General features: G+C 37.2%; 2 protein-coding genes across 2 annotated transcripts in view; one reads left to right on the forward strand and one right to left on the reverse strand.

Moving 5' to 3' along the window:
• The window catches only part of LOC141538436 (uncharacterized), a 93,469-nt gene that overhangs the window by 64,589 nt on the left and 10,932 nt on the right, over nucleotides 1-17,948 (forward strand).
• LOC141538439 (uncharacterized) lies at nucleotides 5,237-16,371 on the reverse strand. The gene is made up of 2 exons (XM_074259885.1): nucleotides 15,301-16,371; nucleotides 5,237-6,786 (listed from the first exon to the last, which is right to left on the reverse strand). The coding sequence occupies exon 2, from the start codon at nucleotides 6,780-6,782 to the stop codon at nucleotides 5,277-5,279; it is 1,506 nt and encodes a 501-aa protein (XP_074115986.1). The 5' UTR covers nucleotides 6,783-6,786; nucleotides 15,301-16,371; the 3' UTR covers nucleotides 5,237-5,276.

The raw sequence follows: 17,948 nt of genomic DNA on the forward strand, positions 1-17,948 counted from the left end.
TATCAAAACCGAGAAGTAGTTTAGAAACTATTATTAAGCCTACAGAAGAATTTGTGGAAAAATTTTGTAGTGAGTTAGAAATTCTTCTACCTCATTCGTTCATTGCTAAGGAGCAAGCCCAATTCTTGAAGACATTGAAAGAAACATTGAAACCAAACGAATACGTTATTATTTGTGATTTTGCAGAAAATTATGCCTTCGTAGTACAAAATGCGGCAGCTGGTTTTCACTGGAATAATAATCAGGCAACAGTTTTTCCAGTCGTTATTTATTATACAGTAAATAACAAACTTGAACACAAAAGTTTAGTAATTATCTCAGATTCTAACAAACATGATGCCGTTGCTGTTCATGTTTTCATCGAAATAATAACTGATTACGTGAAAAGTCTTCCTGAACGTTGTAACAAGATTTATTATTTTTCTGATGGAGCTCCTCAACAATTTAAAAACTTTAAAAACTTTGTAAATTTATATTACCACGAAGATGATTTTGATATTCCTGCTGAATGGCATTTTTTTGCGACTGCCCATGGGAAAGGTCCGTGTGATGGAATCGGTGGTATTCTCAAACGACTTGCAGCGAGAGCAAGTCTCCAACTCGCGGTAGACAAACAAATAACGACACCAGAAGAACTTTTTGAATGGGCTTCTGCACCGGATAACTTGCCGAATATTATAGTGAAGTTTTCCCCAGAAGAAGATTATGACACAGCAGTAAATGATTTAAATGATCGATTTTTGAAAACAAAACCGATTACAGGAACTCAACAACTACATTGTATAATTCCGGACAAAAATGGTTGTTTACTAGTTAAAAACTTTTCGAATTCGAATGAACACAGAATTTGTAAAATATTTAAACGACAGAGAGAAAAGTAATTAATTTTAGCTGCATCAATTATTGATCTTACTAATTACAGTCATCGATGAAGCCTCTAAATTGTGAATGTAATGCCGTAAAATCGTTGAATTGTATTTATCTCATTATATAAATAAAATTTATGAAAAAAAATTTTTTTTCCATTTTTGAAAATTTAACAATATTTTTTCAATTGAATAAAAAAAATAGAAAGAGAAATCGGCCCAATCTGGGTTCTACAGGGATAACTGTGGAATTGATTAAAGTTTATTTTAGAAAAAAAAATTAAAAAAAAATGTCGAACTTCGAAAAATCATTGATTTTTGTCAAAAAACTGAAAAATTCCATATGTATTGACTTACAAAAATTTTTTAATATTTTTTATCGGAAAGTACATCTAAAAACAAAAATTAAAAAAAAAAAAGGTACCTAAATGTTTAGTTTTGAAAAAGTTATGGCTATTTGAAAATAAAAAAGCCATTTTTTTGAAAAATTCATAACTTTTTTGGAGTTAAGTAAAAAAATTCAAAAAAATTCTGAGAACCGTTTTTTATAGGGTAGAAAAGGATGGAAAACTTTCGGCCAAATCGAAAAGGGTCGGGGTCAAAAGTGGTCGATTTGGCATGGAATACCCCATATATAGATAGATATATAGATGTCCGGCGAGACGGTCAGCGAGATGTTCATCGAGACGACCAGCGAGATGTCCGGCGAGACGTCCAGCGAGATATCCAGCGAGACGGTCATCTCGCCGGACATCTCGCTAGTTGTTTTGCAGGACGTCTCGCTGGCCGTCTCGCGGGACGTCTCACTAGACATCTCGCTGGCTGTCTCGCAGGACGTCTCGCTGAATCTCTCGCTAACCGTCTCGCCGGACATCTCGCTGGCCGTCTCGCTGAGAGTCTCGCCAATATGCTATGACGTACATCAAGCGCTTAGCGAAGTCCTGAGCGAGACCGAGCAAGCAAAATCAGAGATTGTTCAATAATTATTTTATGTATTGTCTATATCTATATTTTTGTCTGTTTGAAATTGCTATTATTTCAGCAAGACAATTTTATTAGTTAAATTTTTTTTTTATTCTTGGTTGAAGTTTATATATTTAAAAATATGTCATTTATTTTGTCAATTCTCCGGAAGTTATATTTTTAATAATTGCATCATCTTAAGTCAATAATGTTTTCTGTGAAAAGGAAAAGATAAAAAAAAATATACAAATACGTTCTAGGTTGTAATTGCATGTTTTGTTTTTTTCTCTGTGAGAAATCGAACTTTTCAAATTAAATAAATATTATTTAACTTGAAGTCTACTGTGGCAGTGTTACCTAACTTATTTATTATTCTTTTTTATTTTTTTTTAATTTCTAAAGCTTGTCTGTGATCGGTCAATTTACATTTTTAATAACTCAAAAACTATTGAGAATATCGAAAAGCGACTAAGGAACTTTATTCATAGAATCATCTCCTCTGTCTACAGTTTCCCGCTGTGAAGGTCATTCTGAATCACCCTGTATATAGTCATATATAATTATATATGACCTCTTATACAACTCAATGTATAATCATATAGAATTATATATACTTATATACAATTGTAAATGGAACTATACATAATCATGCATGGCTGTATATTGCTCTATATATAGTCACATATAATTATATATAATCTTATATACAATGCCATGTATAATCATATATGATTATATAGAAAACTTTATTCTCGGGTATGTCTGTAAAAATATAAGTTTAATAAATACAGTATGGTAATAAATTTTGATGTTAACAGTAATTTTAAGTAGTTCATTCCACTGTTGTATATTTATTTTTAATGAATATATCAACTAACTTGAAAGTAAGAAGAAATTTTTATATATGCTAATTATATATAAACATATATAATTAATATATGGAACTATATAATCTTGCATGGTTGTATATTGCTCCATATATAATCATATATAATCTTGCATAGCTGTATGTTGCTTCATATATAGTCATATATAATTATATATGGAACTATATATAATCTTGCATAGCTGTATACTGCTCCATATAGTCGTATATAATATATATGATTATATATAACCTTATATACAATTCCATTTATAATCATGTATGATTATATATAATTATAAATGATTATATATAATTGTACATAATTATACATGTGATTCCATATATAATCTTATATGATTATATACAATTATATATAGTTATATATAAACATTTTTTGTCGGGGAATGACTCTCGGGTATAAATCCCCATAAAAATCATTCAGTTCAAACTAACGAATATTATCAAATTCTGATTAATTAAATAATTGTCGATTAAATGATTCAATTTGTAACAGTTTTACCTGCACAGGCTGGCCCCTAATCAATTTTAAATTTAACTAACAAAACTAACAACAATAAAAATTACCAGGGCGCCACCAGGATTATTAATCACGGTTCCTGGAACCGGTCCAGAGCTGAGAAATCTTAATCTTAGAGTAGAGAGAGTGGAGGAAGGTGCCGCTAAATAATAAAAATTTAATTAATAATCTACAGTTTTATTAACAATAAAAAATAACAAACTTAACAAATTTAAGCGCTCACACACACACTTTAATTAACTTATAATCTAACGAAGCGGAGAACAACTGCGAACTAAACGATATTTACAAACGAACCTTCCAATTGACGATACGATGACTAGACGGGCTTTTTCGAACAAACGGTCTCCCACACCTGTCTTAAAACTAATTGGGCTTTTTCGAACAAACGGTCTCCCACACCTGTCTTAAAACTAATTGGGCTTTTTCGAACAAACGGTCTCCCACACCTGTCTTAGAACTAATTGGGCTTTTTCGAACAAACGGTCTCCCACACCTGTCTTAGAACTAAACTTAAAACTATAAGTCCACCGGACTAACACAACTAACTCCACACTTGAAATTAAGTCCACAGGACTACCGAACTTAACACTATTAACACTCTCTATCACGCATAACCCGCTCAATTCTTCACACACATAACCCACACTTCGCTTAAATAGTTTAATTAATTTTAAATGATTTTAATTTAATTACAATTTTCAAATTTATTTTACTCAATCATTGGCTATCGGTGAAACGAAAATTCTTATTTAACGATTTAATTCTGACTAAACTTTTATTCGCATTGACCTTGACGCAATATCACTGATTACTTGGGCTTAATATCCACGCCGACAATTATCAAGTGTCATTAATTTTAATTTAATTACTTTACGGACTTAATCCCCCAAAATTATTTAATTTACACGTGACAAAAAAATAATTTTATAATAAAATAATTTCAATAAAATTTCTCAATATAATTTTCTTATCAATTTTCCGATCGGTATTGTTTTTAATAATAAATTTTTAATAAAATATTCTTAATAATTAATTTTCAACAAAATAATCTTAATAATTTCCCGAGCTATCTTGTTTTCAATAATAAATTCTAAATATCACAATCTTAATAATTAATTCTCAATAAAATAATCTTAATAATAATCTCTCGGTTGTCAGTTACAAAAATTCGACACGAGTCGAAACAGTCAATTTTTATTTGCTAGAACATTCGCTGGATAAGTCTTGTTTGACCTTGGGTATTGGAATTTATGCGACACACAAAATTGACGCTTGACGGAAATTCCACGAATAAAAACCCGTCGATTATTTTCAATGACAAAAATCAATCAATTTTTCAAGTTAAATATTGTGAAAATAAATTTAACAAACCTTCAGATGTCAATTAATTAACTGAAAACTTTCAGATATTAAAACTTTCCCCGCAAGGTCGATTAAGTGATCCTCGGGTATAAACCCCCATAAAAATCACTCAATCTAAAAACTAGCAAATGTTCCACAATTAATTTATTAAATTTTAATAAAGAAAAGAAGAGGAATGATAGACCGAGTATGAACCGCGGTCTATCTTCCACCCACGGAATGAATAATGTACCTGGGTAATCGTTTTACTCCTTTCACGAATATTATGTGCCGTGGTGAGTCTTCCAGGTGCAGGTTGTAAATTCCCTTTTCCTTATCCTTCACTCCGGGTATGTCTTGAAATTCGGTATATTCCTGTTAATTCCGTAGTGGTGACCGGTGCGGCTGACTATCAAACCTCTTCTGATTCTGTCACCCTCCAACTACCGAATACTTACCCATTCCACTCCCCTCTTAATTACTACACGGGAGACCCGGAAGATCGGGGCGCGCCAGTGCTGAGTCGACTAATTATCGATCTCAGGTGATTTATCGATTTAGGGTAATTTACCCTGTTACACTCCTCCCCACCAGACCAGCACTGGGGGTCCCGATCCTCAGTTCCTCCTCGGGGTTGGTGAATCACAACTAAAACAGTGTAATTATTTTTAACAAGGATATTTTTATTTAGCACTATTTACAAGTCCTCATCGAGGTCCAGCTGAAGAACATCTTCGTCACTGGTCTCCTCGTCATTGAACACCCCCATGTCCTCTAGGCCTGAGTCCTCGGATATCGGCTCACCTTGGCCTCCCATCTCCATCTCACTCCAGTTTGGCCCTCGGAGCTCCCTCTTGTTCCTCTTCTTCCTCCTCTTGGCAGTTCGTCGACGGACCGGAACGTCAGTTGGTTCCGGTCCCGGCATCAACTCGGCGCGCGGAATGCCAGTCTCCATCTTGCCAGTCCTAGCTGCTCTTTCCATAGCCTCCTTGAACAGACTGGCCCGGTATGCAGCGAAGGCAGGGTTCAGATGTGGCGGGCACTCAGGCATCACGAACGTTGACATCGAAGTTGTTGCTACCTGAGTGTCAGCAGCGTATTGGCTCCGGGTTGGAGCTACCGCAGCCCCCACTGCATCCCTAGATGTTGGTTTATTGGGTGGAACTGGCTTGGACCGAGACGCTGAAGGTTTCCATGGAGCAAACAGTCTCCGAGGTGGGGTCACGGCAACATTAGACCGGGTGAAGACCCTGGTCTTCACTGGTATTCTGGACTCAACCGAGATATTAGGAGAAGTCGTCTTAAGACGGGGTATGGCACCCTTGGACACACCTGGAACGTGTCCGGGTATAGCGCCAATTCCCTCAACCGATGTTGCAATAGACCCAGCGAGTTCTGGCCCTTGAGTCGTTTCAGGCGCAGGCGTAGGTGTTTGAAATTTCTCCAGTGGAATTGAAACTCGAACCGTCAGAGGAGAAGTCTCCGATTTCTTCTCCACGTGAGCCGTTCGAGGTCCAAAAGTCAACACTTCTAGAAGTCTGGGCCTTTTGTCCTTCATTCGCTCCCCCACAGTCGATGCTCTTGCCCACGCTGCCCGCAGTTTCACCTTAGGTGTCTGGGGATCCAGCAGCATTTTATTAAACCTAACTCGACGCCTGTTGAGCCGGGTCTGACCTTCAGTGCAGCCATGCCATTTCGACTCACTAGTGTAGACTCTCCCTTGGATCAATTTCTTTTTATTCTGAGCTGGTACCGCTCGGTGAGATACCGAGGGTTCTGCAGATTTCGATTCCAACTTGCTGGTTCCAGCAACCCCCATTCGGTGGAAAACCGAGGGTTTGGCAGCTGACGCCGTCGAGACGCGCCCCCCAGTCACAACGGACTCCTCTCGGTTTGAAACCGATGGACCAGCGTCCACTATGGCTGGAGTACCCGTCTCGGAAACGGCAACTCCCACAGGGCTTGCCACCGAGGGTGTAGTTGTTGCTGGAACTAAGTGAGAACCAGGCACTTGAGGTCCCAGCCTCCAAAAAGCAGATACCCGCGACGTAGAAGGCTGAATTGTTGGCAGCCCAGAGAGGATAGTACATTGTACGGCCACTGAGTTGGTCCCTGGCCTTACTCCTCCGATGTTAATCTGGGCTGTCTCTTTCTGCCTCGGGTATTTCCCTTGGTTTCTGGCTCCTCCTCCATCTCTCTCCATAATCCTGGAAAAATCATTAATTAGAAAAATTTTGACGACATACTTTTCCTTAATACTAGATTTTTTTATCAGCTAATCGATTACTGCGCCTCGGGAGTTTTAAATCAGGGATATAATGCTGACCTAACAATTTCCCCTTCTCGTTTTTTAACTCTACGACCAACGGACTAATTAACTTAGAGACTAATGCAGGCCCTAAGTACTTAGCTCCGAGACTCGCGCTATAACCGGCCGTCTTATTACTAAGCTTACGATTAGGATAATAAACTCTATCTCCAACAGAAACCTCCGGAATCTTAAAATTTAACCCGTGGTATTTTTCCTGTCGTTCCTTTTCCTTCCTCATGTTGGATTCTATCTTATGCCTGAGCTCATCGAGACGTTGTACTCTCTTAGCCCACTCTTGGCTTTTAAAATCCAGGTCTTCTAATTCCAGGTGGCATATGTCACCCGCCTGGCGTGGTTCTTGGCCATGGCATAGATAATAGGGAGACATTTTAAGAGATGAGTGGAAAGCACTATTATAGGCTAATTGGAACTCTCCTAGATGTCTATCCCAATCTGTTTGGTCCTTACCGACATATGCTCGAATCATGGGTTTTATCGTACGATTTATGCGCTCTACAGGATTTGCCTGAGGATGAGAGACTGCAATCGGGCTAAACTTTACTCCAACTTGCCCCAGGTACTCTTGTACTAGAGAATTTATGAACTCTTTCCCATTGTCTGTTACCAGGAACATTGGGTATCCCCAGAGTGAGAAAGAGCGCTTAAAACACTCCAGTATGAGACTTCCAGTGTGTTTACGCAGCGGGTAGAACAACGAGAACCGGGTATACAAGTCTTGTACTATAAAAATGTATGCATTCCTTAACTTTGACCGAGTGAAAGGACCCGTGACATCTGCTGCCACTACTGCCCAGGGTTTAATCGGTTGTCTCGTCTGGAGTGGAGCTTTAGATGTACTCTGGTTGTACTTAACCCGTTTGCAAGTCTCGCAGGCTTGAACAAAGTCTTCAATGTCTTTAGACATTCCTGGCCAGTAGAATTTTATTTTAATACGCTCGTACATTTTGTCACGACCTAGATGACCAGCATCTGGTTCTTCGTGATTTCTCCTCAGTATTTCTGGTACTTCATAATCTCTTAGGACCTTCTTCCATTCGTCTTCGTCACCCAGGATCTCCTTGAGGGGATCGGGTCTGCGATAATAAAGACAATCCTCCCGTATTTGCCAGTCTGGAAAGTTCTTCGGATGTTTTCTGACATTGTTGAATTTTAGGTCATACCAACTGGAAGATTGGATATGGACAAACCTAGCTGTTTGTAATCTGTCCTTTATTTCCATCCAATCTTCGGGAGAATCATCTTCATATAGACGAGAGAGAGCATCTGGGCCTTCGTTTGTCGTACCTCGTTGATGTTTGATGGTAACTTGGTGAGAAAATAACTCCACTGCCCATCTTGCCAGGCGTCCATTGGGTTCTCTAAGTGAGTGCAGCCATAATAGAGAAGCGTGATCTGTTACTACGGTAAATGGAGCACCTTCGAGATAGCACCTCAGCTTCCTCACCGCCCAGACTACAGCTAAGCACTCCTTTTCTGTAGTCGTATATCTAGTTTCTGCACCTCGGAGCTGGCGACTCAGGCAAATAATTAAATGTTCCTTGTCCGTTCCGGGTTCTTTTTGCACTAGAAAGGCACCTAGACCGGTATCGCAGGCATCAGTGTATAATACGTACGGCCAGTCTGGTTTGAGAATTGCCAAGGGCTGAGCATCAACGAGAGCTTGTTTTAATTCGTGAAACGATTTTTCTTCTTCTGGACCCCATTTCCACTCCGAATTTGCGCCAGTTAATTTATTTAAAGGACCTTGAGCCTTCGCAACATTCTGGAGATGACGGTGGTACCAGTTTACTAAGCCCAGGAAGCTTCTTAATTGTTTCTTGTTTGTAGGAGTAGGGAAATTGACAACAGGTGCGATCCTTTCAGGATCCGGGTATAATCCAGTTTCGTTGACCACGAATCCCAAAAATCTAACTTCGTTTCTGCAGAATTTGCACTTCTCCGGATTAATGAGGAGGCCAAATTCACGAAATACCTCGAACAGCAGAGCCAGGACCTTCAAGTGTTCTTCGAATGTTTCGCTTATCGCGATCCAATCATCGAGATAAGCGAAAACCTGTTCAGCCCATTTGAGAGGCAACTCCCTCTGGACCAAAAGTTCACAGAATCTAGTTTTCGCATGGTCCATGGCTTTTTGAAAGGTACTAGGAGCTCCTACTAGTCCGTATGGCATTCTTAACCATTCGAATTGGCCTCTTCCCTCTACCGAGAAGGCTGTCAGTGGAACTGAATCTGGAGACATTGAAATTTGATGAAATGCTTCGCGTAAGTCCATTGTAGATATAAAGGTGGCTCCGTGGAGAGCACTCAGAATTCTGAGCATGTTCGGCAATGGATGAGCTGGTGGAATCGTGACTTTGTTGAGTGGACGATAGTCGATACAAAATCTCCACTTGTTGTTGGATTTCGAAACCATCAATGGTGAACATGACCAGACACTGAAGCTCGGGCGGATGAACTTCTTCTCTAACAGCTCATCAATCTGTTTATTCAGCTCTTCATTCACGACTGGGCTTCTGCGATAAGGTTTTATTCGCACAGGTTGTGTTCCGGGTTTCAAAAGAATTTCGTGTTGAATAATTTTTGTCGCCCCCAAATTTGACACTTCATCAATTTTATTTAACTCGATTTCCAGAAATTTCTCCATTTCCTCCTCTTGGAGTTCTGACATAGCACACAATGGTGCTGACTTCTCGTGACAGTTGATAGGTTGGAAAGGAAAAACCTCCGGAGAGTCAGTGAATTTCCATGTACAGTTCTTGCAGTCGATCAGCACCTCGAATTTTGTCGCGAAGTCCATCCCCAAGACCAAGGAATAACCTAGGTCGGGTAAAACGCTCAAATACTGTTCTCCAGCAACAGATCCGATCTGAATTATGAAAGGGGCTCCACCCTTACTTTTGCAAGTAGAGTGATTAGCAAGAAGCACTCCTTTCTTAGTCTGATCGTCTTGAAGCTCACCAGCAGCTAGATGTTTGATATCTTGGTACACCTTTTCATTTATATACGACCTCTCACTGCCTGTGTCCAGAATTCCCTGGAGTTTTACTCCAAATAACCATACCGAAATCGGGATACGTGACGTTTTTTCAGGTGGTGAACCATTTCCCGGTTTGAAAATTCGTCGGGTAGCCAGTCTGTGAATAAAAGACGCAGAGAGAGGTCTACCTTGAAATACTCGAGGTAAAAATGAAGCTTGTGAGGCTTCCAAGACAGCTGGTGTAGTTGCTGGTTCACATAGAGTCTCGACTTCGTCTTCCCACTCCGAATCAGAGATTTCTCCTGCTGCTGAATTTTCTTCTGAGTCATGTTCCACCAAGGATATACAGGGTTCAATTACTTCATCCGGAGGAGCTGATAAGGGATCCTCTAATAAGGTAATCGCTCTTAATACCTCCTCTTCACAGAGTGGTTTATTTATTGACTTATCTTGTATCTCTAATTCAGCGACAGAATCAATGACATTGTCACTGTCTACCTCATCTGGCCCTCGAGAAGAGACTGGTTTATTTCCCGCGTCTTTTCCCGGGTATGAATCCAGATTGGTTTCATTTAATACAGTGAAATTATTGTCTCCCTGGTTTTCAAATTGTTCCGGTAAACACGTGGGAAACTTACGTGTTACCTCTAAGCATTTTTTTGATTAGATTGAACGACCTTCTCAGCAGGAGGTTCAGTATTAGTTGCTGCTGATCCAGGTTGGTTATTCCAGAGAGCTGATAAAGGACAGTTCTCCCTGGTATGACCTATTTTGTAGCAGAAATTACAAACTTCTCTTCTTGGACCAGGGCAGACTTCGAATGTATGACCTGGTGTGCCGCAGTTGAAACAAGGGCTCGGTCCTCGGATGTATTTTAAGTTATACATTTGGCCCAGGTCTTGTATAGGTGCATTGGAAAATTGTAGTCCTGGTTGTTGAAGAGTCCCATATTGTCCTGATGAGATGGTATTAGGGGTTTCAGTTTGTATATTCTGTACAGGCAATTGTTGGTTTGCTAGTTGAGTAGCATTTGGTTGCTGTGATGGATAAAACTTCGAGCGATAATATTGTTTGTTGGCTGGAAACTGGTTATTCGGACGTCTGATGACTCCGTAACGGTTGTCGTATTCCCCTGAATTTAATTGCATATTATTGAATTCGGGGAGTTCTACCATTTCCTCAACAAACTCTAAATCTTCGTTAGGAAGTTGGATAGCTCCAAAACGAGGTTTATCCGTGTTCTTAAATTGTGAACTAGACCGGTTTTTGCTACTCGAGTCTTTGGTACACCTGGCTGCCTCGTGTAATACGTTGAGGAGGTCTTCGTATGTTGTTACTTGTCTGGAGAAGACCATGAGTCTCAGCTCGTCAGTTTAATGGTTACGGATACAGTTCACCTGTTCCTGGACTGGTGGAGGAATCTCCATCGATTGATATTTTTGTTGGACATTGAGCACGAACTCCGTGGCATTGTCCCCAGGATTCATCCTCATCTCACTTATGTCCAGGATCATTTGATGGTCGGTGACGGGGCTCCCGAAGGCTTTTCGGAACTCCTGCTTGAACTGGGCGAAATTTTGCCATCTGTAATAGTTCGTATCCACCCAACGAGCTGCTGCTCCCTTCAGGGTATAACTGATCACCTTCATTAGCTCTGGTTCACTCCAATCTTCTCGTCTCGCTCTAGCCTCCAATGCATTCACGAAATCGTTAGCTGTTGTGTCTTTTTGAGGAAAAGAAATGCCGGACATCTGTATGATGTCCTTGATTTCCTTCCAGCGGCTATAGGAGATGTGTCCAGGTCTAATGTTGGTGTTCAACCCGTTGAAGTCACCTCCAGGCAATCTACGAGTGTAATTATCGGGACCAATCCCAGGATAATTAGCCTGTGGTATGCAAGTGTTACCTGGTGTGAAACCCCGGTAACGATCTTGTTGTTCAAGGTTAGTTTGATAATCCTGATGATTTATTGTATTGATCAATGGGCGAGAAGTCAAGCCAATTGGTCGAGTCTCTTGGTTATTTAGCTGTTGGTATGTAGGAGAACTCGAATTTCCTCCAAGATGCGCTGTCCCTGAGTAAATCTCACGAGCCAGTCGTTCCCGTTCACGAAGTTGACGAATTTCCTGCTCTTGTTGTTGATGCAGGCGTTCGAGACGTTCTCGTTGAATTTGTTCTTGTCTCAATTGGTCTCTTAATGCCTGTTCCCGTGTCTCTCTTACTCTTATCGCTTCCTCGACTCCTAGAAGTCGTGTTCGAGGTGCTTGATTGGTTGTAGGATCACCTCGGAGTCTGTGTTGTAACCAGGAGAGCTCACGGTCCATGTCGTCAATTATTCCGTTCATCGTGTCAGCAACCTCTCCGAAATGTAAAGAAGAGTTTGACGAACTGGCTGGAGCTGGTGTAATCATATTCCCTCCAGTTACATCGCTGATTCTGGCCATGTTTTGATTTCAGGGAACAACGCAGTCCCACTCGTACCTGGAGTCTCGCCTATTGATATACGTTGTTTGTTTTGGACCGAAGATATTACTCCCGCGGATCCATGTTGTCTATAACCCGGGTTTAATTGAGTCGACTCACCCATGGGCGCAGGCATGACGCCTGACCCGGGTACTTGAGCTGACTCCCCCAAGGGTCTCTGATCAACGTTGGATCCTGGTCTATTAGTAATAGTCGGTGATGTTCTACCCCGGCCTCTACCGAAGGAAAGTCGTCGAGCCTCTTCTTCTGGCTCTTCGAGTCCTTGAGACCTGGTTCTCGGTCCACCTTGACGTAACATTATGTTTAAATGTACAAAATATTACTCGAATCTGAAGAATCTCTCTGTTGAAACACGACAATAAACTTGTAATTGAAATATCCTATGTTAATTTTATTATATTTTAGAAAAAGTAAAATAAAATATTTGTTAAATTCTAAAACCAAAAGGAATTTTTCAAGAGAAAAAGATTTTATAATTTATTCAATAAGATATAACTAAATATTTTCTCTGTTAAAGAAAAGAAACTTTTGTTAAATTTAATTCGAGTAGGATAAAAATTCCTCTAGAGATTATGTGTCAAAAATTCTTTTGAAAAGTAATTACTACGTTTTAATTCAATTGTCAAATTTTAATAAAAGAAAATTTTACATTGAAATAAATTTTAAAAGCTAAAGGAATTTGTTCAAAATGAGAAAAGATTTTCTAATTTTACTAATTAAAATTTAATTATTTATTCACTAACAAAGAAAAGAATTTTTGCTAATTTTAAATATAACAGGATTAAAATTCCTTTCAAAAGCAATTGTCGGAATGTCTCAAGTAAATTCCTCAAAAATGAGTAATAAGTTACCCAAGGTAGTCAAAATCGAAAAGTATTTTAATCCTTATTTAAGGAAAAAATATTTCGACTTATTTCGACTACCGGGTTTGGATGTTATGGCTATTTTCTTTGGTACCCAGAGTAGCTGTGACTTGTAGAAAAACTACCACAAGCTACTGGGTTTAGCTGAATGATAATGATGATTTTTTTTTTTTTTTTTTTTTTTTTTTTTAAATTTTAAAATAAGTAACAAATTAATGCTAATATTACAATTTCCAGGAAAATTTTAAAGAAAGAAAATATTTCGACCCTTACTAACGCACCTTTCTAAGTAAAAAAAAAAATTTCGACTAATAAAAAAAAAAAAAAAATTTTCCAATGATTGAATAATATTTTTCTAATTAATTAATTAAAAATTTATTACTCAACAACTTCCATTCTCTCTCTATGGGGTTTTTAAGAAGTTGGGCGCCAATGTAACAGTTTTACCTGCTCAGGCTGGCCCCTAATCAATTTTAAATTTAACTAACAAAACTAACAACAATAAAAATTACCAGGGCGCCACCAGGATTATTAATCACGGTTCCTGGAACCGGTCCAGAGCTGAGAAATCTTAATCTTAGAGTAGAGAGAGTGGAGGAAGGTGCCGCTAAATAATAAAAATTTAATTAACAATCTGTACAGTTTTATTAACAATAAAAAATAACAAACTTAACAAATTTAAGCGCTCACACACACACTTTAATTAACTTATAATCTAACGAAGCGGAGAACAACTGCGAACTAAACGATATTTACAAACGAACCTTCCAATTGACGATACGATGACTAGACGGGCTTTTTCGAACAAACGGTCTCCCACACCTGTCTTAAAACTAATTGGGCTTTTTCGAACAAACGGTCTCCCACACCTGTCTTAAAACTAATTGGGCTTTTTCGAACAAACGGTCTCCCACACCTGTCTTAGAACTAATTGGGCTTTTTCGAACAAACGGTCTCCCACACCTGTCTTAGAACTAAACTTAAAACTATAAGTCCACCGGACTAACACAACTAACTCCACACTTGAAATTAAGTCCACAGGACTACCGAACTTAACACTATTAACACTCTCTATCACGCATAACCCGCTCAATTCTTCACACACATAACCCACACTTCGCTTAAATAGTTTAATTAATTTTAAATGATTTTAATTTAATTACAATTTTCAAATTTATTTTACTCAATCATTGGCTATCGGTGAAACGAAAATTCTTATTTAACGATTTAATTCTGACTAAACTTTTATTCGCATTGACCTTGACGCAATATCACTGATTACTTGGGCTTAATATCCACGCCGACAATTATCAAGTGTCATTAATTTTAATTTAATTACTTTACGGACTTAATCCCCCAAAATTATTTAATTTACACGTGACAAAAAAATAATTTTATAATAAAATAATTTCAATAAAATTTCTCAATATAATTTTCTTATCAATTTTCCGATCGGTATTGTTTTTAATAATAAATTTTTAATAAAATATTCTTAATAATTAATTTTCAACAAAATAATCTTAATAATTTCCCGAGCTATCTTGTTTTCAATAATAAATTCTAAATATCACAATCTTAATAATTAATTCTCAATAAAATAATCTTAATAATAATCTCTCGGTTGTCAGTTACAAAAATTCGACACGAGTCGAAACAGTCAATTTTTATTTGCTAGAACATTCGCTGGATAAGTCTTGTTTGACCTTGGGTATTGGAATTTATGCGACACACAAAATTGACGCTTGACGGAAATTCCACGAATAAAAACCCGTCGATTATTTTCAATGACAAAAATCAATCAATTTTTCAAGTTAAATATTGTGAAAATAAATTTAACAAACCTTCAGATGTCAATTAATTAACTGAAAACTTTCAGATATTAAAACTTTCCCCCGCAAGGTCGATTAAGTGATCCTCGGGTATAAACCCCCATAAAAATCACTCAATCTAAAAACTAGCAAATGTTCCACAATTAATTTATTAAATTTTAATAAAGAAAAGAAGAGGAATGATAGACCGAGTATGAACCGCGGTCTATCTTCCACCCACGGAATGAATAATGTACCTGGGTAATCGTTTTACTCCTTTCACGAATATTATGTGCCGTGGTGAGTCTTCCAGGTGCAGGTTGTAAATTCCCTTTTCCTTATCCTTCACTCCGGGTATGTCTTGAAATTCGGTATATTCCTGTTAATTCCGTAGTGGTGACCGGTGCGGCTGACTATCAAACCTCTTCTGATTCTGTCACCCTCCAACTACCGAATACTTACCCATTCCACTCCCCTCTTAATTACTACACGGGAGACCCGGAAGATCGGGGCGCGCCAGTGCTGAGTCGACTAATTATCGATCTCAGGTGATTTATCGATTTAGGGTAATTTACCCTGTTACAAATTAATAAATCAAAAAAAAAGAGAAGTAAACCAAGTATTAGGTAAGCCACGGTCCACTACTTTCTCACAGAGTAATTATTGATCCTTGACGAATAATACGATGATCTAACTCACTGCTTGAGGATGAAGTCCTAGTTGTAGTTGGCTTCTTTCGTCTCGTCACTACTCCGGGGATCGGTCCTTCTTGATTTTCCATGGCACTCTGTCTGGCGGTCACACTACTCCTCTCTTTTTCACTGCACGGCTCCCCTGATTAAGAAATCTAATTTGAAATGATTTAAAAGCATCGGATTTTAACGCTATATAGATATACAATTAACATGGAGGTAATCATTTCAAATCATCTTTCTGAATCAGGGTCACCTATAATAACCCAAAACTACCCGCTCCTATTCTCTTTTTAGGCCCGAAGATCAAGACGCGCCAGTGCTGTGTCGAATAATTATCGATATCCGGCGACTCATGGATGTAGGATCATTTTACCCTGTTACATTATCATCGAATAAATATTTACTTATCTTTTTATAAAATATTCTTTCTGATTCTAAAAAGATAGTCAGTAAAAGGCATACCTAACCAAATTTAAATTCAGTTATAATATAAAATCAAAAGTAAATTTCAAAAGTCAAGTGGCGTCCCTCTAGAATGACGCAATTAATAAGAACTTAAATAACTTATATGTATTATCGGAATTCAAGTGTTCAAACATTAATATTGAGATTTCTCATATTCGCTGGGTGTGTAAAACATAGTAGGGGACACAACCCTGTTTAAAATTTCCAATAGGATCCCATCAAAAGCAACAAAAGCCACTTAGAAACCCATAAATTTTATTGGTTTCTAAGTGGCTTTTGTCGCTTTTGATGGGATCTTATTGGAGTTTTTTAACAGGGAAAACTGATGTCAGCGCCCGCTGCGGACAATACAGAACTAAGGGTGGCTCTTTATTACTGAAGGCTATGAAAATAACACGTGTGTCAGTTAAATTAAATAAATGAAATAAAATGGGTCATCAAAGTTGTTGTGTCGTTAATTACAAAAATACTAGTAGAAATAGCAATTGTGAATTTTATAAGTTTCCGGTTCCCAATTGGAAATGAAATCAGCGAGAAAAGTGGATAGCTGCTGCTCAACATCTCTCACGTGTTCAGCCAAAACTAAATTTTTACCCTTTCTTTAAGTTTCTGGTTAAAAAATAATATTATGGCTTATAAATCTAAAAAAAAAAAAAATTTTAAATACATTCGTAAATATACAAGATGTTAAATAAAGCTATTCGTTATTTTTTATCTAATTTCAGATTATTATATATTTAATATTAATACTGATTTTTCATTCAATATTAATTTAACAATAATAGTCTATTCTAGAAGTGAGTTTCCTGCGAAAAATCGATCCGAGCCTCTTATAAATATGGCGATAGGTGCATTGGATTCAGAATTTAATTCTTAAAAAGAGGTATTTTTTAATTTATCCGCCATTAAAAATTTCATTTGTTATAAACAAAAAACGAAGAGAAAAAAAAGGTAGTCTCCATTTTGTAGTTATAACTTCAAAAATATTAAAGATATCTCAAATCTGAAAAAAGATCCTAAAAGAGGAGAAAATTTCAGTAAAATTTCAGTCTCGACTCTCGGAGTTGTAGCTCCATTATTTATAATTTTAATTTAACGCTGAAAATTGGGCTCCGCGCGGCCGTTTCGGTGCATCGGCGTTGTCGCTAAGCAAAGTATGCAACTTAAAATAATTTTTTAAAACATTTAATATTAATTTAAAAATCTGAATAAATTATAGTATCATTTATTCAATTCTTAATTAAGTAATTTTTCGTAGACTTGAGTTTTCATAAAATCTCTTATAAAAGTTTAAAAAATGTGTCTATAAATTTTTTTTCTTTTTGGAGCTCTTGTTATATTAATAATGAACAAGACCACGTAGTAAAAGTTCATAAAAGTTTTTTTATTTGTTTATAATGATTTTTCAAAGTTATCAATAATAGAAATATCCAACTAATGTTATAAAAAAATTTTTTTTTCCTAAATTTTTAATATTGATTGTTTTTGTATTGGTAAATTGGGTCTAGTAGCTTGGATAAAAAATTTTTAACTTTAATTGTTTAAAAATTTGTTATAAACAAATAGAAAAATTTCATAATTTAAAAAAAAAAATTTTTTTTTACTTTGTTGTCATTGTAAAATAATGGTATTTAAAATAAAATTTTTTTTTTTAATTTTTTAATTGGTTATAATTGTTGTTTTCATTTATTCACCATTTAAATTATTTATTAAAAAATCATTTTTTTCTTAAAAATCATTATTTA

The sequence above is a fragment of the Cotesia typhae genome, unplaced genomic scaffold, assembly GCF_013202065.1.
Source record: "Cotesia typhae breed Kobodo isofemale line unplaced genomic scaffold, CoteBio_Ctyphae contig_22, whole genome shotgun sequence".
NCBI classification, from domain to species: domain Eukaryota; kingdom Metazoa; phylum Arthropoda; class Insecta; order Hymenoptera; family Braconidae; genus Cotesia; species Cotesia typhae.